Source organism: Pelodiscus sinensis, chromosome 9, assembly GCF_052426305.1.
Source record: "Pelodiscus sinensis isolate ZL-2025 chromosome 9, ASM5242630v1, whole genome shotgun sequence".
Taxonomy (NCBI): domain Eukaryota; kingdom Metazoa; phylum Chordata; order Testudines; family Trionychidae; genus Pelodiscus; species Pelodiscus sinensis.
In genome coordinates this window covers 12,048,815-12,072,491 of record NC_143060.1, presented here as the reverse complement: position 1 = coordinate 12,072,491, position 23,677 = coordinate 12,048,815, and the positions used below count along the sequence as shown (strand labels likewise).

The 23,677-nt window shown below is 44.8% G+C and overlaps 1 protein-coding gene across 2 annotated transcripts in view; it reads left to right on the top strand.

Moving 5' to 3' along the window:
- The window catches only part of SLC1A7 (solute carrier family 1 member 7), a 105,317-nt gene that overhangs the window by 38,387 nt on the left and 43,253 nt on the right, over positions 1 to 23,677 (top strand). For both annotated transcript variants that reach the window (XM_006126383.5, XM_089780424.1), the window contains 3 exons: positions 778 to 993; positions 15,526 to 15,568; positions 20,671 to 20,890. In XM_006126383.5, coding sequence (XP_006126445.1) covers positions 778 to 993; positions 15,526 to 15,568; positions 20,671 to 20,890 — 479 coding nt within the window. The remainder of the gene's footprint in view (positions 1 to 777; positions 994 to 15,525; positions 15,569 to 20,670; positions 20,891 to 23,677) is intronic.

The following is a 23,677-nucleotide window of genomic DNA, read 5'->3' as shown; positions in this document are numbered from 1 at the left end:
GAAAACGGGAAGAAGAAAGCATGTCTGTTAATCAATGAGGAAAGGAATGAAATTCATGGTGAACCAGGAACAGCCGAGGGGGGGTTGGAAAGTGAGCCCGCCCTGCATTCACACTGCAGCAGCTCCTGTTTCCTTGATCCAGCTCATTGGCCTTTGTGTGCCAGCAGGGTCATCCCCACTATGATGGCCCAGCCCATCCTTTTCCTGGCCCAGACCCCACTGGATCACCAGTTCCACGCTGGGCTGTGGTGATCCAAAAGTTGGTTGGGCAACAGCCCAGGTGGCAGCCGCAGCTCCGCTGCCTATGGCTGGGGTTAGGGTCAATATTTCAATAAAAAAGAGTATGTCTGCATAAATTAATAGTCTAAGTACTCAAAGAAGTCATAGGTATCCTCCAATCTTGCCCTCACCAGTAGCAGTGATTTGAGTTCCCGGAGACCGAAACAAATGTAACCCACGTTATCCCAGTGTGGCTCTATCCCGCTAGAGGGTAGACTATGCATGGTGTTCTGTGAAACTGCTACTTCTTTCAAGGGACTAGGATCTGCTTTTATTAGCTTGGGCAGTACAGCATTACAGTACATGCATTTCAAAAAGAGTTCCCAGGTTCTGGGGACTGACTCTACAATATATGGATCTAAAAGCTCCTTCCAGAAGCATCATTACTTAGACAATCATAGTGGAACAGATAAATTAGAATAATTAAGAAATGAGATTTTATGTTTCACTAATTGTATGCAAAAATACTGTATTTTTTTGTGTTTGTTTTTTCTACAGCTTAATGTCTGGGTTAGCAGCCTTGGATGCCAAAACTTCAAGTCGATTAGGTATCATAACCATCACTTACTATCTGTGGACAACATTTGTGGCTGTGGTTGTGGGAATAATTATGGTCTCCATTATCCATCCTGGTGGAGCAGCCCAGAAGGAGAACACTGAAGAAAGTGGAAAGCCAATTATGAGCTCTGCAGATGCACTGCTAGACTTAATTCGGTAACTACATTCATTCTTACATCTTTCTAAAAGTAACACATTGCATGTTACATAACTAGGGCTCTACCAAATTCACAACCATGAAAAAATGCATCACAGACCATGAAGTCTGGTCTTCTATATGCTTTTACCGTATACTGTACAGATTTCATGGGGGAGATTAGCATTTAGTCCTGACCCAAAAAGGGATTGTGGGGCACCCACAAGGTTATTTTAATGGGTTCATAATATTGCCACCCTTACTTTTGTGCTCCCTTTAGAGTTGGGTGGCCAGAGAGTAGCAGCTGTTGGCCAGGCACCCAGCTCTGAAGACAGTTCCCCGCTAGCAGCAGTGCAGAAGGGTGGCAATACTATACCATGCCTCCCTTCTGCACTTATGCCTGCAGAGCTGTGTGGCTGGATAGTGTACAGAGGTCAGGGTGGCAATACCATACCATGCCATCTTTACTTCTGTGCTGCTGCTGACAGTGGCCCTGTCTTCAGAGCTGAGATCCCTGCCAGCAGCTGCCATGCTCCAGCTGCCCAGCTCTGAAGGCAGTACTGCTGCCAAAAGCATCACCGACAGAAGGATAGCAGTACTGCAACCCCCCCAAGCCCAACAGGTGCTATGAAGAAGGTAGGATTTTTCTCTTCCCTAGCTGTCTGGGAGTTGCTGCTCTGTTTTAGGGACATAATGCTCTCTGGTGTGCAAAAGGCAGAACTGCAACAACTTTCCAGCAAAAGCTTTTGTTTTTTTAAGCAAAAAATTTAAAATATGCATGGTTCATTAATCATGCACTTGCACATTGGTGCAGAATTCTACCAGGAATGCTCACAGACTGCACAGGCCCACTGCCCAAATTCCCTGGATCCTGCTCCCAGCTTTAAATGCAGTAGAAAGACACAAATTACACCCCATTGAGGCTATATCTAGACTACAGGATTTTTCCGACAAAAAACGACTGTTTTTCCGACAAAACTGGAGTTACATCCACACTTCTATGAGGAAGAAGCCTTTTTGTGAATGAGCTCTTTCGCAAAAAGGCATGTGTGGATGGGGCAGAGGTAGTTTTTATCGGAAGAAGAGAGAAGAGGAAAAAGCACAGGTGCCTTAGTAGCCATTCTGTCTATAGCAATCACTGCTTACATGTGAGATAGTGTCCAGGCAGTCTAGACACTATCTTTCAAAAAAGCACACCGCTTTTTCGATGCACTTTTGCAGTATGGACACTGTCTTTCGCAAGAAGTTTTTTCAGAAGATCTCATCCGAAGAAAGCTTCTTGCGCAAGAAGCCTGTAGTCTAGATGTAGCCTGAGTCTGGTTTACTTATAAACTGAACACAATGATGCCATATATTTTTCAGGAATGGATCAGACTATAAATAACAGTCAAAGCCTGAAGTCTGCACACAAGCATTTGAGTTTTATTCACACAAGATCTTGGAGGAAGTGAAATTTAAGATTGCACTTGCAAGTATTTATACCAGAATACAGTCTGTTGTTCATGGAATGAGATATGGCTTGACCCAGAAGGGGGACAGGATCTCACATGTTTTTCACAACATCCATGGCACAAGGCAATTGAGCTAGCCAGATGAACCTGTTCACATCGTTGGTTTCTCAGATGGCAGTCACACAATTATTTTATGGAAATGTAATGAGATGTAATTGAGTTTAACCTCTGCATCCAGAGGTTAATAAGAGAACGATCTTTTTAAAAGCTGTTTATTATTCAAAACTCTCTGCTTTATGTGCATCCACCACAAATAAAATCCCCCTTACTGAAAGAAAGACTATTAATAAAACAACAGCATGTTTCCTGTTTGCTACACACTACAAGTGAAATTCTGGCCCTATTAAAGACAATGACAAAACTCCTGAATATCTATGAGGAAGTCTGGATTAAATGTAACAGTGTATCTGTTGGTTTGAGCTAGAAGAGTTGATCCTGTAGCTCAAAGACAAATTGATTCCTCTCATAACTGGAGATAATCTTTATAGTCCCTGATTGGCTTCTTGTCTCGATTCATTAATTTCCTCTCAACTTATCAATTGTATGCATGCACAGTAATTCATGCAGGAAGCACCTGGCATCCTGCGAATGAACAATGTTACATAACTAAGGTTTTGGCTAGGACTTGTTATGTATTTTAATACGTTTTAAGAGCACACTTGAAAGTGTCATGTTGATTGCAATGGGATGTGAAGTCATAGAGCCCATCAACTCATTTCATGAACTGTAGCTCACTGACCAGATGTCCATATGGCAATTTTTTATCCTTTCTGGATAACTGTAAACATCACCATCATGCCTGTCATTCAGACCTTTCACCTGATCTGTAGGTCCCCACATCCAACCTAAATCTAAGTCTTACTGTTTCTTTCGATATAACATCTCTAAAATACAGACTTTCCTATCCACCCACACAGCTAACTCTCATTCGTGCTCTCATCCCGACTGTGGCAATATTATGTTCTCTATTCCTGACAAAGCCAGACATTTTTCACATCCATTCAGATGCAGCAAAGATCATTTTCCTAGCCTCTTACTTTAACCACATCCCACTATCTTTGCATCACTCCACTGGCTCACCTTCCTCTGTAACAGAAAACATAAGGATAGAATTGTAGCCATGTTAGTCTGGTGTAGCTGAAACAAAATACAGGACTATGTAGCACTTTAAAGACTAACAAGATGGTTTATTAGGTGATGAGCTTTCGTGGGCCAGACCCACTTCCTCAGATCAAATAGTGGAAGAAAATAAGCTGGAAAACATAAGCTACTTCCCTTCCCTTTATCATTTCTAATCTACTATAAAGAGGTCAACTCCCACTTCCAATTGGCCATGGGGTCAGGCTTTATTTCACAGCATTTATCACACACCTTTCCATTTTCAAACAAGCATCTTCATGCTGTCTCTCAAGCTCTCGCTCATGCTTGGGAAGAGCACCCTGTAAGCATCTGCAAAGCTACCTCATTAGCCTCTTTCAAATCCCTCCTTTGCCTTGATGACTACATAAATATGACAATGGTTGGGCCATTGGTATGCTGAGATGACTCTTCCTATTATCCTGGACACTCAGGGTGCATCTACATTGCACCATTATTTTGAGATAACTAGCGTTATTTAGAAATAACAATGCAAGTGTCTACACAGCCATTTAGTTATTTCAAAATAATTTTGAAATAACAGACAGCTTATTCCGAAATCTGTAAACCTCTTTCTATGAGGAATAATGCCTATTCTGAAATAGCTATTTTGAAATAAGGCACGGGTAGGTAGACAGTCCACTGCTTCTATTTTGAAATAACCCCTCACCAGGGCCATTCTAAGTTATTCCTCCCCAGTGCCTCCTGGAGCACTAAATTGAGATAGCATGTCTACATTAGGGAAGCCTGCCTTCGACTAATTTTGAGGCTTCCCTGCAGTGTAGACGTGCTATTCTGAAAAAAGCTATTTCAGAATAACTATTCTGGAATAGTTTATTTTGAAATTAGCGTGCAGTGTAGACGTATCCCCGCTGTTTCCTTGTACTCTCTTCTTGGAGCATATGTATCCATATATTGTCTTTTGTCTTTCACTTGAATTGTAAGCACTTTGGGGAAGGACTGTTGTTTTGTTCTGTTGGTACAGCCCCTTTCACAATGGGGTACTGGTCCATGAATAGGGAGGGCTCCTAGGAATTACAGTAATACACTTAATAATTTAATTTGAGTCAGTGGCCTGGAGGCGAAAAGCTCTTGATGCCATTATCTGTTTGAGACCTGGTTCCATACTAAATCATTCCCCACTAAATCATTTTTCGGGCTCTTTCATTTCAGATATTAGAAATCTGAAATGTAGCCACCACAACTTTGTAAAAATGTAAGATAATTAAAAACAAAACACAAGATGCGAATAAAAAGGAAATGTAAGATCTATATCTAGAATGTATGATTGTGAGGCAAGGGATTATATACATGATGATAAATTAACTACAAATTATAAAAGCCAGATGAGAATACAAATAGTAATCTCATCATGTAAATGTAAACATTTTAGAATTATTGGACAGAGATTGCAAAATTGTCCCCAACTAATCCCATGGCTTACTTCTGGTTTTATACTACATTATAACTATGTATACTAGATCTTTAAATGTTACCTGAACAGTAGAATTATTTTGTGCTACAAACTGGATACTAATAAAATGTTTCTCTCTCACAAGGCTAGGCATGCTCACATAACATCTTTACAGCCTCTCAGTAAAAACAAACCTTAGCTATCTCCTGAAAGTTCATATCTTCCCTTTAGTACCACTAAAGATTAGATTTGTTCAGTTTTGTCCTCTGTCAGTGAAAACCTACCTCTGTCATTCTTCATCACTTTATTAGCTCAGTAAAGAAAGAACATCAAACATCTAATATTAATTAGGCATTCAGAAGAGTAATGAGACAAGAGAGTTAGAATCTGTCAAAGTTCTTTAGCATCAATTACAGGGCATGAAGCTTTCTGATGACCAGGTCTAAATATAGCATGCTTTAAATTATTTATATACTTTCAAAGAAAATGCTATGTAAGTTTAACTCCTTTGCCAGGAGAATGTGACAGGTAGGAAAGTCTGAGTTCAATGGCTGCAGTGGTTTTCTGCGATCTTGTCTTCCTGTGTGAATTGTATGGGTGGTGGCACCCAGAGTGCAGTTGGGAGAGAGCTGCGAAGTCCAGAAAGGTTTTGCAATTAAAACTGAAGGAAAGATGTGTGGAACATGTACTGAAGCAATATAGCCACTGCGATTTCTTGGAATTTCCTCTGGCACAGGAATCTGGAATGTTCAAAGAAAGAGCAAAACTAATAGGAGAGGTACAGAGAGAACAGACTTGAATGTGAGATCCAGAGAACTATCACTCCGTCTATATTTTAAAAGGCAGAGAAGGGAAATCCCTAGATCTGAAATAGTAGCTGTGTTTTTTCTTACAGAGCCAAAAATGGAAGATGCCTGTTTTCTGGGTTAGATGCAGTACAAGGTGGCAAAAGTCACACAAGAATAGTTTTTCCCATGTGATTTTAAGATAACTCACAACAATTTGATACCTGAACCCTAGTGCTACTTTGGCCTTAAACCTAATCACTTAAACCTAACCTATCCTTACTCAAACACTGAGTCTCTAGCCATCAAGAAAAAAACCATGGGGCAATCTAGTCCATCCTCAGGCCAATGCAGGAGCTCTTCCTGATATAGCTCACCCTCTTTCATTTCCAATGTAGAGTCGCTGGGGGCCAACTGAAACAAGTGACTCATGAGACAAATGCAAGTCTGTAAACTATATGGGAGATGCCAAGCAAGGCTGGTATTTTCGTTTAGGTCTGCGCTACAGACTTTTGCCAGCATAGCTATGTCGGTCAGGGGTGTAATGAGCTATAATTTGTGACAAACTGCAGTGTAGGCAAAAGCTCTTAGTGTCTTATACTAGCAAAACCTGTGCTTTTTCTTGTACAGCTTATTTACTCGGGAGGCTAGAATACACTATGAAGGCAAAAGCACAGCTGTGCCAATGTAAATAGTTTCCATAGTAAGAATAAAAACGAATAGTCTAGTAGCACCTTAAAGACTAACAAAACAAGCATGTTTTCTTAGTCTTTAAGGTGCTACTAGATTATTCGTTGTTTTTAAATTTTTCCAGTTACAACTTGGCTACCCCCTGAAGCTTTTGAACATACTAAGAATGCTTTGTCACTAGTAAACTGGTATAGCTTTACTCACAAAGCACTCCACTGTAGACCTGGCCTGTCTTTTTTATATAGTTTTATTGCAAGTTTCAAACGTGTACATACTAATACCCTATTGTCTTGAATGTTTCTGATGCAAACTCTGAATGGCATCTGGGAATATGTTTTGGTTTTTTCATACTTGAACTGCAAGGCTGGTCAAAACTACAGGGGAAGGTTGATTTAAGATACACAACTCCAGCTATGTTAAATACGTAGCTGGAATCGACGCATCTTAAGTTGTGTTTTTGCACCATGCACACAGTGGGAGGTCGACAGAAGCAAATGCTCCCATCAGCTTCCCTTACACCTTGTAAGGAGCAGGACTACCGGCACTGATGGGAGCACCCTCTCAGTTCAAATGAGCAGGTCTTCACTAGATCTGCTAATTCAAATCCCGGAAGATTGACTGTGGCAGCGTCAATCTTCCACGTAGCGTAGACATGGCTTAAGCTTTTTGGGGCAGGGACTAACTTTATATACTGTCTAACTAAGGGATTTATATGGCCCCAATACAATAGTATTTCAACATCTCAGTCTTTAATGGAGGTGTTCTCCCAACACCCCTATGAGGTGGTGGAGGTACAGGCAGTCCCCGACTTACGCATGGGGCTTTTCTTGCCCCGGAGGACACGGACTGCAGGACCTCGTGGTCCCGCCGCCCGTGTACTCCGGGGCGAGAAAAGCTGCTCCGCGTCTCCCTGGTCTGCAGACCAGAAAGACGCGGAGGGGCTCGGGCAGCCGGGCAGCCCAGACGCGCCTGGGCTGTCCCACTGCCGGCTTCCCCCTCTGTGGGCGTGCTCCAAGGCTCCAAGACCAGGGCGTGCTCCAAGACCTTGGGCGTGCTCCAAGACCAGCAGACCAGCGTGGCGCGCCTGGACTGTCCCACTGCCCACGTGCTCTTCGGCTTTGCTCCACGTCTCCCAGGTCAGCAGACCAGGGAGACGGAGCAAAGCCGTGGAGGACTTGGGCGTCCCACCACCCCCGTCTCCCTGGTCTGCTGTGGGGGGGATGCAGCTAGACCCCAGCAGACCAGGCTTTTCTTGCCTACCCCTGGGGTAGAGCAGCTGGGGGCTGCCGGGTTGGTCCTGCAGCACCGCTCTGGACCAACCCGGCAGCACCCCAGCTGCTCTGCCCCAGGAGTCCTGATTCAGCCACTGCTGGTCAGTTTCAGCAGCAGCTGAATCAGGACGCCACAAGAGCAGCAGCACCACAGCCCCAGCTGCCACCATGTGGCCTGCTGTGGCCACAGCTTCAGTCCTGGGGAAGGGCAGAAGTTGGGGTTAGAGCCATGTGATGGCTGCCCAGCTGCTCCTGGAGTAGGGCTGCGTGGTGGGCAGCTATCCCGTGTGCCGGGGCTGGAGCTGGGGTTGGCTCTAGCCCCAGCATGCATGGCAGCCGACCACCATGTGGCCCTCACCCTAGGAGCAGCCAGGCAGCCACTACGCAGCCCTGGCCCCCCTCTCCCACCAAGCCCACCTCCACCAGCAGCAACCTACCTTCCACGGGCAAGGAAGGTGAGTGCATTGCTCTACTGAGGAGGTGGGTGGGATTGAATTTCTTTGTGCACTCCCGCACAGGCACACACCTGAGAGGGAACTTAGCTAGGGAGGTTGTAGTACCTCCATCACTGGAGATATTTAAGAGCAGGTTCGACAGGGATGATCTAGAGGGTGCTTGGTCCTGCCTTAACAGTGGGGAACTGGACTTGATGACCTCTCAAAGTCCCTTCCAGTTCTAGTGTCCTATGATTCTCTTGAACCAGGCACAAACATTGCCTGGTGTAAAGGAACTTATTTACTAAATAGCATTGTCATGCCAGGGCCCTGATGAAAATGAGCTGTGCCTCTCATGAAGCTATCCTAGTGAGCTGTCACTTAGCTTAGTCTCTTTTCCCACTCAGCTAGCACTTTTATGGATTTTCCTGAATAAGCACTTTGGGAAGGAGGGGAAATAGCTTTCTCTCAAAAATGGTTTTCGGTCAGAAACCATCGTCCTCCTGTCATCTTCCTTATCCCTGAATTTAGCTTTTGCTGAGATTAGGATTAGGAAATTCACTCCTCCCAGTCCCAGAACAGAACATGACAGTCTCACCCTAATTAAAGAAAAAAGGGTCACATTTCAGGGCAGGGCATTTCCACAAACGTGCATTCTGCTCTGATCTAGCAAGCGAAACATGATTGGATTCATTAGGCTGAGTCCCAATTAGTGATTTTTATTTTCTATTCGTGTTTTATCACAATAACGAGGATTTTATGAATTCTGGTCCTTTTTGTTGAAGGTGGGAGTGGAGGGGTGGTGATATTATCTAATAGGATTGGACAATAGAGATGATCACTGACGCGTGTCTATCAACCTTCCACGGACACTGAAATTATTGATTTATTTTATCAGGGGAAGCCAAATTATGCCCTCATTTTCACTAATATAAATCTACAGTGAAACCATTGACACCAGTGAAGTTATTCTGATTTTTAATGATATGACGTAGCAAAGGATTTGGCCTGCTGTGAGGAAATCACAGCATGGTAGGAAGTCAGTGGAGTTATTTCAAGTTAGTGATAGAAAAATATGGGAGGTGTCATTCGATTCGTAATAACCTTCAGAATTTTACTGGAGTCACTCTCTGTGGGATAGTGAGGGAGGAGGGTTGGGGGTGGGGGCAGGATGTGCTTCCCCATCAGCCGTGCGCTCCAGATCCTCCGGTTGATGGAAATGTTGATACTACAAAGTCATTGGAAATGGGTTGAACTGGGTGTCACTCCAAAGCCCTTTCTCCCACAAACACAATGGTACTGACTATGGCACACCTAGAACAGTTATGTAAATTATTTCCATCAACAATAACGCCACTGAGGTTATGGAAAAGATTTCTTATATACAGGCAGTCCCCGGGTTACGTACAAGATAGGGACTGTAGGTTTGTTCTTAAGTTGAATTCGTATGTAAGTCGGAACTGGTACATATTGTAGGGGAAACTCTATCCAAACATTTCTCCAGAGCTCAGTTTTATTCTCCCACACCTCACAGTCCTTTATTCTCAAGCTGAGGTGTCTGCTGAGAAAAGCCGCTCCGCGTCTCCCTGGTCTGCTGAGGGGACGCTAGCTTCGCATCTCCCTGGTCTGCTGGGGGAAAGCAGCTAGTGCGGGGTTGCCTCACCCCGTTTGTAAGTAGGGATCCGATGTAAGTCGGATCCATGTAACCCGGGGACTGCCTGTATATGAAAAAAAGCCACATTACTTTAAGCTTCTGGTATTATCATTTTTACATCCCACTTGTGGTCCATGGAGCCAAGAGTTATGCTAGGCGATTTAGAAATAATTTAAGCATGGAGATGGCAATAAGTCACTCAGGGCAGTAGTTATTTCTTAAGTTCTGACAATGTGTTTAATTCTACTTGTAACACTGAAAGATAACACTCAAACGCCCTGCTTTGAGGACGTTACAGTCTGATGCCCCAGATCCACATGGGCAGGCCTTTATGCCCGTGCAATGTTTCACTGAGGTCAATGAAGCCTGAAGGGGTGCAAGTATACATGGATCGGACAGCAGTGTTGGGGCCATAAAGATAGGCAAAGCTCACATTGAGCGACGGCGAGGTTGGGATATCTTTTAACTTTAAATTTTGTAGTATTTTGAGTTAAATAAAAGTGCTTGGGCACTGAACTATGCTAAACCCTCTGCAGCTGTAAACATTCTTTGAGGGGGAATTTTAGCTTCATTCATGAGACTATGGGCCCTGAGGAAGCCATGTGGTAAGGAAGATATGTAGAGTCTCATGCCCCCTGCAGATACCACAGGCAGATGTTAGAACACTCACACAGATGTAGAGGATTAAAGCCCCTGGAAGTTGCATGGTGAAAAAATTCAAACCCTCCTTCCCCAATTAAAAGACTCCAAGGAGACTAAAGAAGCAGAAACCTGCCCACATTTGAGAAAATTTAATGTACAGTAGTAGAACATGTCCTTAAGGCCACAGTTTGTCTGGAGTTTCTTTGGAGACCTGATCCTGCCAACAAATACTTTCATTCATCTTCCCTGACCATATGTCACAGTGGTATACTCTTTAGCATTATTCCTTATTAATCCATGAGATTTACCTTTTGTGAATGGTGCGTTTGATTTTTTTTTAATTACGAAAACTGAACTTTTGGCTAATACTGGATTTTTCCAAGCCAAGGAAAGCAGCTTAAAAAAAAAGCCAAAGCTCTGGCAAACACATTCAGGTCAACTCCCTTGCACTAGATCATTTGGATGGCTTTAGCAAGGCTAGTCTCAAAGAATACTCAGAACAGATAACAATATATTATATAAAATTGAAAGAATTCCAGACTACAGCATTATGAGAACCAGTTGTAATTCCTGCAGGATAAAGAATGATAAAGAAATAAAATGCTATAATCCTCCATGAATTTGGCTAACATTTAATCTAGCTACTAATTATGATATTTCCTTTCTCCAGCAGCCTCAATTTAATCTTAATGCTATTAATTAGGGCTGCAGGATTGAGGCAAGAGACAGAAAGGCACTAGACATCCAATTCACATTACTGAAAGGTACAGCCTATATGTATGGTTCATATTCTGAGAATATTCTTAATGAGAATTGATCATTTCAGATTAATTCTCCATCACACAGCACATTATAAGTTTATCACAGCAAAAATACTTCCCACTTCTATGGCACTTTTCATTAAATCATCTCAAATTACAAAACAAACATGAATTAACATTCAAATATCTGACAAAGTGGGTCTTTGCCCATGAAAGCTTATACTCCAATAAATCTGTTAGGGTATGTCTACACTACCCCGCTAGTTCGAACTAGCGGGGTAATGTAGGCATACCGCACTTGCAAATGAAGTCCGGGATTTGAATTTCCCGGGCTTCATTTGCATAAGCGGGGAGCCGCCATTTTTAAAACCCCGCTGGTTCGAACCCCGTGCAGCACGGCTACACGGGGCACGAACTAGGTAGTTCGAACTAGGCTTCCTAGTTGGAACTACCGTTACTCCTCATTTCACAAGGAGTAACAGTAATTCGAACTAGGAAACCTAGTTCGAACTACCTAATTCGTGCCCCGTGTAGCCGCGCTGCACGGGGTTCGAACCAGCAGGGTTTTAAAAATGGCGGCTCCCCGCTTATGCAAATGAAGCCCAGGAAATTCAAATCCCGGGCTTCATTTGCAAGTGCGGTATGCCTACATTACCCCGCTAGTTCGAACTAGCGGGGTAGTGTAGACATACCCTCAGTCTCTAAGGTGTTAGTCTCATAGGACTCCTCATCGCTTTTGCATGAATTAACATTGACTGTCCTTAACATTCTGAGGGTATATCTACCTCCGGCACTAGTCTGTGTCTTTTAAACAAACTCCTTCCTGGTCATTCTGTCTCTTTTCTATATGGTTTTATGAGAAGCAATTCCTTTTCAGGCACATCCCATTTTTCTGTCACAGTCAAACCTTGATCTTGCTTTGTTATGATAAGAGGAAGCTGTATACCAAATTTTACCATTTAGGAGCAGTTCTTGAACAAACAGACACACAGCCAGACAAACTCTCTCAAATATATAGCAGACGAGAGCCAACTGTGTGACACTGTTGAAAAACAAGAAGCAGCAAGCATCGTTCTGTGATGTGTTAGCAGGAGTGTTGTAAATAGAGTTGCCAGCCCTTCAGGATTGTCTTGGAGTCTCCTGGAATTGGCATCAATTTCCGGGCAACTACTGAAAGCACTCCTGGAGATTTTAACAGGCTACTTTAAGAAAATGAGATTACATCATGTGGGGCTTTCCCGAGGGGGACAGAGGGCCTGGGACAACCACTCTAGTGCCCAGGGGACACGGCAGCCTCCAGCTGCAGGCCCCACTCCTGCTCCACCCTGCCTCTACACCAACTATTCTTCCAAGCCCTGCCCTGTTCCATCCCTGCCCACCCCCTTGCAGAAGCCCCCACCCCAAGCAGCACAAGTCAGGAGATTGCCCGGAGCCATGTTCACACAGCACAGAGTCAACCTGTGGAACTCCTCGCCAGAGGAGGCTGTGAAGGCTAGGACTATAACAGAGTTTAAAGAGAAGCTAGATAATTTCATGAAGGTTAGGTCCGTAAAAGGCTATTAGCCAGGGGATAGAAATGGTGTCCCTGGCCTCTGTTTGTGAGAGGCTGGAGAAAGATGGCAGGAGACAAATCGCTTGATCATTGTCTTCAGTCCACCCCCTCTGGGGCACCTGGTATTGGCCACTGTTGGCAGACAGGATACTGGGCTAGATGGACCTTTGGTCTGACCCAGTACGGCCGTTCTTATGTTCTTGCATGGAGTGGCAGCAGGGGGCAGCTTCTCCTCCCACACTCATTGCAGTGGTAGGAGCCCGAGCAACCCAGTAGACTGCTTGGCTCCATCTTGCCACCCTCTGCTGTACTATGGCAGAGGAGCAGGCTGCTGGGTCACGCTAGCTACTGTAGCTGTAGTGAGTGTTGGGGGCAACACCTGCTGCTGCCCCATGTCAGGCCCCTCCCCAGGTAAGCCCCCAGGACGGTTGAGGCGGCTGCCACAAAACATGGGGCCTGAGGCACCCACTACAAACCCTTCTATGGACGGGACAGCTCTGGCGTCAGGTTGGAGAAAACATCTCCCAGAACAGCTTAGTCAGCCTTGGCAACAAACAGAAGTAATTCTTTCATTCTACTCCACATTAATTATGACTAAACTGAAGTATTGTATCACATGTCAGGAAAGATGGGGACAAACTGGTGAAAGTCCCGAGAAGAGCAACAAAAATTAATAAAGGTCTAGAAAACAACCTATGAGGGAAGACTAAAATAACTGTGTTGGTTTAGTCTTGAGAAGGCTGAGAGGGGATGTGATAACAGTTTTCAAGTACATAAAAGGTTATTACAAAGAGGAGGGAGAAAAATTATTCTCCTTAACCTCTCAGGATAGAACAAGAAGCAATGGGCTTAAACTGCAGCGAGGATGGTTGGACATTAGAAAAAACTTCCTGTCAGGATGGTTAAGCAGCAGAATAAATTGCTGAGGTAGACTATTGAATTTATATTATTGGAGATTTCTAAGAGCAAGTTAGACAAACATTGCCAGGGATGGTTTAGATCGGAGGAGGGCAAACTATGGCCCGTGGGCCACATCTCATCTGTTGGACCCTTCAGTCCATCTCCCAAGCTCCTGCCACAGAGCAGAATATGGAGAGCCTTGCCAAGAGAAGCCAGCTCAACTCCCCTCTGCTGTACTCTGCAGCAAAGCAAAAGCAGCAAGCATTAGTGGCAGCCCCCAGCCCTTCTCCTTCTGTCCCACTTCTGGTGCTCTGGGTGGCATAACTCCAGCTAGTGCCACCAGCTCTGGTGCTCCAGGAAGTGTAGTCAGGGGGCGGGGAGGAGGAAAGGTTGGCGAGGGCATGGAGGCCAGACCACGCCTGCCTGTTTGGGGATGCACAGCCTACCCCAGCGAGAATGACCAGATCACAACAATAAAATATTAGGACACATGGGGGGGGGGGGCTGCTGTCCATGCCCACACTCACTCAGGCTCCACCCCAGCCCTACCCTCATTCTGCCCCAGATCTTGCCCCTTCCCTATCCACTCTGCCACACGTCTCCTCTCACTCCCTACGTGACACAGCTGTACTGAGTCTCTCCTAAGTCTCCCACCTGCCACTTAACTCCTTACTCCCCTGCCAGGTGTCTCCCACCCACAGTGAAACCCTCCACCTGCCTACTGAGATTGCTCTTGGCTTGCCTCCTCAGTCCCCTGCCAGGTCCCTCCCACCTACTGCTGGCTCGCCGCTCACCTCCTCACATCTCTTCCCACTGCTAGCTTGCTGCTCACCTCCTCACACCATCAGCCTTGTCACTTGCCTTCTCATCCCTCCCCCTACTCATTGCTGGCTTGCTTCTCACCTCCTTGCCCCCCCTCACCCGCTCATCTCCTCCCCTCTACCACTCACCACTCGCTTGCCTCCTCTCCCCCCACTCACTCACCTCTTCCTTCACCACCACCCACCACTTGCTCGCCTCCTCACCCATCTGCGCCAACCAGTCACCTCTTCATCCCCCACCTGGTGTTCATGTTGCTACTTGCCTCCTCATCCCCTCTGTTTGTTATTGACTTCCACACCTAAAGATCAGGACAAATGATGTCCCTATCAAAGATTGGTCCGGACACAAGACAAAGGGTTAAAAGTCCCAATTTTATTGGGACAGCTGGTCACCTTATCCCCATCCTTCCATACCTGGCCCTTCATACAATTTCACTAACCAATGTAGCCCTCAGGCCAAGGAATTTGCCCACCCCTGGTCTAGTTAATACTTTTGCCAAGAATGCAGGGGACTGGACTAGATGACTTCTTGGGATTCCATACAGTTCTACTATTCTTTAATTATTCCCAGCTAGCAGACAAGGAACTGAACCAGAAAGAATCTGAGCGAGTTGCCTCAGGTTATACAAGGCAGAGTCAGGAACTGAATCCAGATCTCTTGAATCCCTCATCAGGTGTTCAGAATTATATCCTTAAACCTCTGTTTTCAACTTAGTGGACTTGGGTCTCCACTGTTATGCCTTCTATAGCCACTTATACCATGCAAAGCAAGTAGGAAATTTTTAAATGCACAATCTTAGTATTCAGCTTTAGCCTTAAATGCCAGGATCTACACAGACATAGTTTTTCAAAATAAATACTAGAGTCTTCGCTACCTTCTGGGCACTCATTTTGCAAGGAATAAGGCAGTGGACCCTAAGGCCCAACAAGGGTAACTAAATAGCCTCTTGACAATGATACTTTTATGTATTTCTTTCCAGGAATATGTTTCCAGCCAATCTTGTTGAAGCCACATTCAAACAGGTAAGTGTCTGCTTTGATGTTCAGGGAAGCCACCTTCATATAATGCATGCAATGAACAATTTGAAGCAAAAATTGAGATACAGTACTGCATATTGGTTCAGTACCTAAAGTGGCATCTAATGCAAATCCCTTTGAAGTCAAAGAGAGTTTTTCCCATGGGTAGCAGGTAAAGAGGCAAGGGAAGGTGTTGCCTTCCCTGGATCTTAGCGCCCAACCTCTTTCCTCTTCCTATCCCAGCAGGGCCACACAGCAGGTGGTTGCAGTCTGGTGAGTCTTCCTCCAGAGGGGATCTGCTAACTTAAAAGTGAAAAAGCCTTCCAGTTCGCCAGACCTTCCAGCACAACACTGAAACTGTTAAAGAGCCATTCAAGTGGTAGTGAAGCCATTTAACAGGCATTTGCCAACCCCAAGTATATATTGTCAGTTTCTGAATTTACTGACTAAAACAGTTGTGATTACTGAATATGTCTACAGGATCTTAGTTTAAAATTTGCTTTTAAATATTCCATTAGTTTATTACTAAAATCCCTGGACAATGGAGTTGCGAAATTGTGCCGGGGGGTGGGAGCAATGTACGACTCCTTCCCTTCCCCCCCAGCACATGGCACATACAAACACACATGGCTCCTGGAGCCAGCCACTTTGAGCAGTGTGCAGAGATGTGGCAGGCAGGAAACCTGCCTGAAGCTCCTGCTGTGCCACAGGATGGTGGAGGGTTTGATGGATGGTGGATCTGGCAGTTTGGCGGGCTGGAGGCAGCCTGTGGGCCTTATTGTACCCACCCCTGTTCTATAACATGGATCTTAGTTTAACATTTTTAAAAAAAACATTTCATTAGTCTGTTGCTGAAGATTATAACATCACAGCTCTAAAAAAATTCTTGCATCCATTTTTAAATGCACAATCTTAGTATTCAGCTTTAGCCTTAAATGCCAGGATCTACACAGACATATAGTTTTTCAGAATAAATCCTTCAAAATACACGTGCTAAATTTAATTACTATAGTACAAAAATCTTGCTTCCAAAGTCTTCCTGTCCTTTCTGTCATCCCTGTTATCTTTTTCCCTTTACCTCCTGTTGAAGAGAGCCCTTAAAAAGAAAATACCCCTTTTCCACCAGATAGCTGGACAAATGAGTTTCCCTTTCTTTACTTCTATGTAATGAACTCATTTTAAAAGAACCCTACACCAAAATATAAAAATCTTTGTTATGCATAAAATCTTTGAAAACATATTTATAAAATTGGTGAAATTTCATAAACATGTTTGTTGTTATTGAAATCACACAAAGTAAATTAATGTGTCCAGGGCCCCCAATGGGCTGGAGGACTGAGAAAGAAGGCAGCTGCCCTAGGGTCCAGTGACTTAAAAGGGCCTGGGGCTCTAGGCTGCTACTATGGCAACAGCGGTAGCCGAAGCCCTGGGCCCTTTAAATTGTCCCCTAACCTTGCCCCTTCTGGGGGGAGGCCCAAGCCAAGACATGCCCCATTGCCCAGGGCCAGTGAAGTCTGTCGCGAGCCCTGAGTGTTCTCTATTTCTAAAAGCAATAAACGTTGCTATGAACACACTAAACCTCGGTGACTGATTAATTTAAAATACTATCTTTTTTTCAGTGAGTTAAATATGTAGTAATCTGGAACGATTACTTTATGAGGGCTTAAGAGTACATTTACAATACAAAATCAGCTTAGAAATACTGATGAAGAAAACCTAAAACACAGAAGAGCTGCATCATGTATTCCATAATATTTAATGTTATATTCAGCAGGACAGCTGACTAGCCCTTCTTACAAAGTTTTCACAAATAAACTGACAAACGTCAGGGTATATTAAAAAAAACCCCCACCTGTGACTGACATTTTTTATTCCCAAGTTTAGTGCTGTTAATTAGGTACCGTCTGAGTATCCAGTATTTGCCATCAGGCTTGCAGTGGAAAATGTGCTCCATTTTCTTTAGAAAGAAATTGCGGAAGAGAAGTTTTTTCAAATGTCATTTGCTTCATTTGTGTCCTGGGATTTGGATGGAAGGGGATGAGCAGGAAGGGGGAGGGAAGAGTGAACCAAGACCGTGGGGAGGGGGAGGGACCTTGGCAGAATAGGAGCAAGACCTGGGACTGAGCAGAAGTGGAGTACAGGCCAGGCCGCAGGCTGGAGCATTAACCTCCCCAAGTGGCAGCTTCCCCCGCTGCCCACGGTTTTTCCACTGACTTTAGTGGGCTTTGTATTAGGCCCATAATAACTTTGTTACATAAGAGTCTAATCAGAATCGTTCATCTATTTTAATAATCAGTTGCTTTTAAGTCAGAGAAGGCAGCAGCTGGAAGGATGACCAATTTTGCCAGTGAATGAGTCGGAGTGAGAGTCCGGCGTGAGTTTAATATGTGGGCAGTTGTTTAGCAATGGATACTTCGTGTTTTTTAATTTTTTAGTAATGTTTCCATGCAGTACAATACAATAGATAGGCACAATATAAATCAAACAGCACTTGATCCTGAGAGATGCTGTACCTTTAATAGTTGTTGCAAGCGCTCTGCACTGCTGAGGTTCAGGCTTTAAATAATTAATATCTAACAAGCACTAAGTATGATCTCTGGACAGGTGTAGATTGAACTGTCAGTGTATGTACATCACAATCATAGAGCCTGGAGCATTCACAAGTGCCTATATGGCATATAGCGACGATGCACATACAAATATGTTGCTTTGAATCTATCATATGTTCTGCACCAGGTAATAATGCAGTGTTGACATGGTACTAGCAGGCTGGAATGGTGATGGGGCCCTGTGTTTGCTTCTGATGGTACTTGTAACAAAAATGTTAGAGGGCCACAGTCCTTCTGCTGTTACAGCTGATATTGGTAAAATCCTCAACAGCAGCTACATCACTTAGTACAGAAAGCCCATGATTTATGCTCTTACTTATGGGAACACCTTGAAAAGTGTGTGTGTTCATGAGTTGGGTCAAAAAATAGTGTCCTGCCATCCTATAAATCAGAGCTGCTCTTGCTGTTTTGATATTTAGTCATTTTGGTGAGAAAGAGTTTGAAATAGTTTGTATTAGCCCTTTCCACCAAATGGATGTCACCTTAATTTTCCAAATCTCTGGAACGTGGACTTTTGATAATCCTTAAGCCTCTATGAAAATTATTTGAGACCTGCCCAATATATTGGATGTAAGAATATGGAGGGCAGGAGGAGAGTGAAATAGTGCACAATTCCTTATTTGCTGATTAATTAGACAGGTTTAGGCCAGATCCTGAGTTCTGGCAGAGTTCACTGCACCTCAGGAAATGGAGTGCACAGGAACCTCTAAGTCACCTTTGAACCTCCTAGAACGGGGGTGGGCAGTAATTTTTTATGAGGGGGCAACTCTAAGAATTTGGAAAGTGGAGAAGAGCCGCACTCTTCTATATTAATGGAGGAGGTGCGCAGTCTGGGATTGAGGTTGGCTGCAGAAAGGCGCTTGCAGCAAGGGATTGGGGTGCAGGAGAGGGTGTGGGGTCTGGGAGGGAGTTTGGGTGAAGGAAGCAGTTGTGACCTGGATTAGGGGAGTAGGAGGCAGGGGTTTAGGTTGTGACCTTGGGCAAGAGGGGGTTGTGACCTGAGGAAGGGGTCTGGGGTGCAAGAGGAAGGCCAAGGGTTTGAGTTGTGGCATGAGCGGGGGATTGGGGTGCAGCATCTGGGAGTGGATCTAGAGGCAGTAGGGGACAAGTGGTTTGGGTTATGTGGGGGTAGGGAGCAAAGCCTGGGGTGCCAGAGACAGGCTCTGGTTGGGAGACTTACTTGCTTGACTCCTGGCCAGCAGCCTTCTCAAGCCGACTTCTTGCGTGCCCCTCCCCCACACTGGCTGCAGTGGCCACATGGTTTTTGAACAGTTACTAGCCCTAGGAGAGGGGGCGATGGTGCTTCACAAGTGGCCTGCTGACAATAGGCAGCTCCCATTGGCTGGAAACCAGCCAATGGGATTGTGCTGAGAGCGGGAGCAGTGTATGAAAGCCTCTTCTTCCTCCCCCAGGCTCACAGCTGTCCAAACAGAATCCCGCAACAGCTGCTTTTCTCAGCCGTGTGCAGGGGGCAGGCAGGGATTCTGCCTGAGGCTCCCCGCTGCATCCCTGCACTGGATCCTGCCTGCACAGGGTATTTTGCCCAGGCCTGTCCTAGAACCTAGGCATGACAAGGGATTCCTCGGAATCATCAGGGCATGGGGATCCCCTGCTCTGTCCCATTTTCTTGAGCACACCAGGGACCAGGAAGGAAAGGAGCCCTGGTGGCAACTCTGTGCTACCAGACAACAGAGATTGCTAAAATACTAATCTAATGCTGACTCTTAAGACACAAACCTGCCAATCTGAAGGACTGTGTCATTCTCTAAGAGCTCTCCGAGAGGGCTGCAAACATGACTTCTGCAACTGAACAACGTTGCTGATCCTGGCCCTCACTGAATAGCATTAGGGAAGGAAAGACGACTTTACATAAGTCAACCATATGGCAATAGAGTCACTCTTCTATTTCACCACTGAAATGCAATCATCTGGCAGGTGGGAGGTATTTGAGAGCACATGGTGATGTTACACAAAAGGAAGTGAAGAAGGATGATGTATCCAATTAAAGCAATGTCGGAATTTAGGTAGGCAGAACCTAATTCTCCAAACTGGAGTTTGGCCAGGACATCTTATCTAAAAGTTCTGAGCAGGTTAGGTAAGAGGAGTGCTTGTGTTTAATGCCCTTTCAAATGGGATATACTGCATGGAATCCTTGCCTTTGGTGAGACAAAGGAACATCACTGGACTAGTGTTATTCCTAGTTACACACGAGGAGAGGGAATATAGAGGAATGCCAAATGTCACCCTAACAGGGATCAATAGGCCTGCTTGGGAGGGTCCCTGATTTTGTCAGATTTTTACAAAAAAAGGAACAAAGTTGTTTTTCCATAGCTGGGGAGGAGGGGAAGCTGTTTCTCTTTCTTCCACGCATGCCCCGCCCCTCTTTGATAGATAGCCATTCTCCTTTCACCAGGCAATTTGAAGCACATTCAAGCAATCTTGCAACTCATTAGCACTTTAGTCCCTGATGACCCACTATAATATTCTGTGTTCTTTCAGTATCGTACCAAGAGCATTCCTATCATCAAATCCAACAAGGCAGCTTCTGAAAGTGCCACTCGTCGGATCATAATATACGGGGTCCAGGATGAGAATGGATCTAATGTCCAGAATTTTGCTCTGGATATCACTCCCCCTCCAGAAGTGATTTACAAATCTGAGCCAGGCACCAGTGATGGCATGAATGTGCTGGGGATTGTGATATTCTCTGCTACTATGGGTATGTTTTAAACACGTTGCAGCGGGTCATGTTTGAATTGATCGGTGTGTTGTTGTTTTCTGGGTTCATTTCAGAGGGTCAGGGTGGGAGAAGAGTTCTTTTTTAGTATTCCTGATGTAATTATTTCCCATTGATCCTTCTATAAATGTCATGTCAGAAAAGGTATGTCCTAGTGATGATCCTTTGGGGATGAATCCTCTGGGGATTAATCTTGTTCATAATCCTTGATGACATTTTCTTTTCATGCTTCTCATTGTTTCTATGCATGCTGCTTTCCCCCCTTTTCCTATTAATTTCACTAAGCCTTTGCCTGTTCATTGTGTGCTTCCATTTGTAGGCTACAGAACTTCACTTAGGAGCCTTTTGCATTAGGGTAGTGAGGAACAACAGTAATGTATGCTGTATAGTTTTCATTTCTAAGGTTTGTACTTTTGGGGCTAAGTAGCCCTGTGGTTAGAACTAGGGAGTGCTATGCAATGTACCATAATGAACTGAACCATACCCCAACTCTTATAAGTCTGTATCTACAAGGGCTAATAGTAGGGATGTAAAACTTCGATTAATTGACTAATCGAATAGTTGATGCAATTTGCATCAACTATTCAAATAGTTGATAAGGATGCCTCCGCCTTTGAAGTGTAGCAACAGTCCTGGGGCTGTTGCTATACTTCAAAGGCAAAAGCGCTGCATGGAGCACGGGGTTAGCGGGGGACTGAAGCTATCCCCCGCTGGCCCTGTGCTCCCTGTGGCGTTTCAAAGCAGCACACCGCAGAGAAGCCAAGGTCAACAAGGGAGTCCCCAGCTGATCCTGGGCTCCCTGCAGCACTGCCACTTTGAAATGTTGCAGGGAGCCTGGCGTCAGGCTCCACATGATGTTTCAAAGCGGCAGCGACACATGGAGCCCGGGGTCAGTGGGGAAGTCCTCAGCTAACTCTGGGCTCCACACGGTGCTGCCACTTTGAAACTCCATGTGCAGCCCAGGGACAGCTGGGGACTCCCCCACTGACCCCTGGCTCCATGCAGCGCTGCCACTTTGAAGCACCCCCGTTCCCCTACCCCCGCTGTCTCTTTCTGATAGAGGCAGCAAGGGTGGGGGGAAGTGACTAGTCAATTAGCATGTCAACTATCCAATACACATTTGCTTATCGGATTGTCGACTAGTTGTTCACATCTCTAGCTATTAGTTCTTTGCATAAATAACTCCTCCTGAGTAGGAAAGACAGACAGAGAAAGCATTTTGTGCTTGGACTATGAAGAGAGGAGGGACTACAAAGGGATTCCTTCTCTTACCTTGGAGGGTCACCTATCAGAATGAATTCACATTTGTCCCAGTGCTGCATACTATGGCTGTCCAGAACTTCATGGATAGAACTCAGACCCCATCTCTTTTAAAAGCACAGGCATCTACCACTTGATTTTTGTAAGGAAGTAGTTTTTAAGTGACACCTGGGATATGCAAGACCAATCAGACTCCTCAAAGGGACACAGTAGTCTAGAAAGATTGAGAGTCACTGTCTTAAAGGCCTCACTGTTCAAACAGACACACCAAGGGCTGGTTTCAAGACACGTTAATCAACAGTAACCTCACCAGCTTACTGTCCTCTCATTTGCAAATACACAAGCACCTGTCTGCAGCCATTAATAACTCTAAATGGTCATTTCTGAGCAGTTTTTATTCTCTGATTTATAATATGATTTCCAGTTCACCAAAGTTTGGGTTAGACTCTCACCTCCCATCCGTCACACACAAACCAACAGGGCCACATTCACCCAGCTGGGTGCCATAGAAGACTACTTTGATGAAGCCCTGAATCAGTAAATTTTAAGTGCCTTTGTCATACCCATTCTCTGATTTTGGGGCAGAGTTGGCTACAATCAGAGACAGCCTTGAAACTGAGAAGAGACCTGCATGTGGCTTTCTTCCTGTGCTAAGATTGCTGAGCCACCAGCTTCCAGAAAAAGGAAAAACAGGTTTCTGTTACTAAGAGACAATGAGACTGATTCTCAATTATACTAAAGCCCCTTTATGCCACTGTGGCAGTATAAGAAGGCTGTAAAGTTGGTGTAATTATAATCTATGGCCATGTTAAAGCTCCTTTCCTAGAGTGGTGTAAGGCAGGGGTCAGCAACTTTTCAAACCAAAGAGCCAAACTACATCAAAATTCAGAACAAGTGGTCAACACAGAGCCACATAAGAATGGTCATTTGCATGACTGAAAATATACAACTTAATGTTATTGATAATTGACATAATGACTAATAATAGCATAAATAAAACATTGTACTCACAGACTTTATTTAATGGGACATCTGCTGCTGCATCTTTTCACACAGTTCTTTAAAGTTTACATGATAACTGGTCAAATCCAGCTTCATGCACGCATTCAGACTGTCTTCTGTCAATCTTATGGCAGGGGTTTGGGGATGTGGGGATGCAGGAGTCAGGTTTGGGGTGTAGGAGGGGCTCGGGGCAGGTGGTCCAGGTGTATGATGGGCTCATGGCATGGCATGGGGGTGTGCAGGAGAGTTGACGCTGTGGCCAGATGGGGGTTCAGCCCCAACTAGGGGCTTGTTGGCCAGGCTTCCTTCATTTTTAAATAAAGTAAAATATGATGCCCAACCCAAAAGATTTCAACATTGTCTTTATTTATAGCAGGGGTGGGGAACCTTTTTTTATGTTGGGGGCTACTGAGTTTGGGTGAAGGAGGCAGTTGTGACCTGAGACACAGGATTTGGGGTGCAGGGGTTCGGACTGTGACCTAGGGCAGGAGGGGATTGTGATCTGGG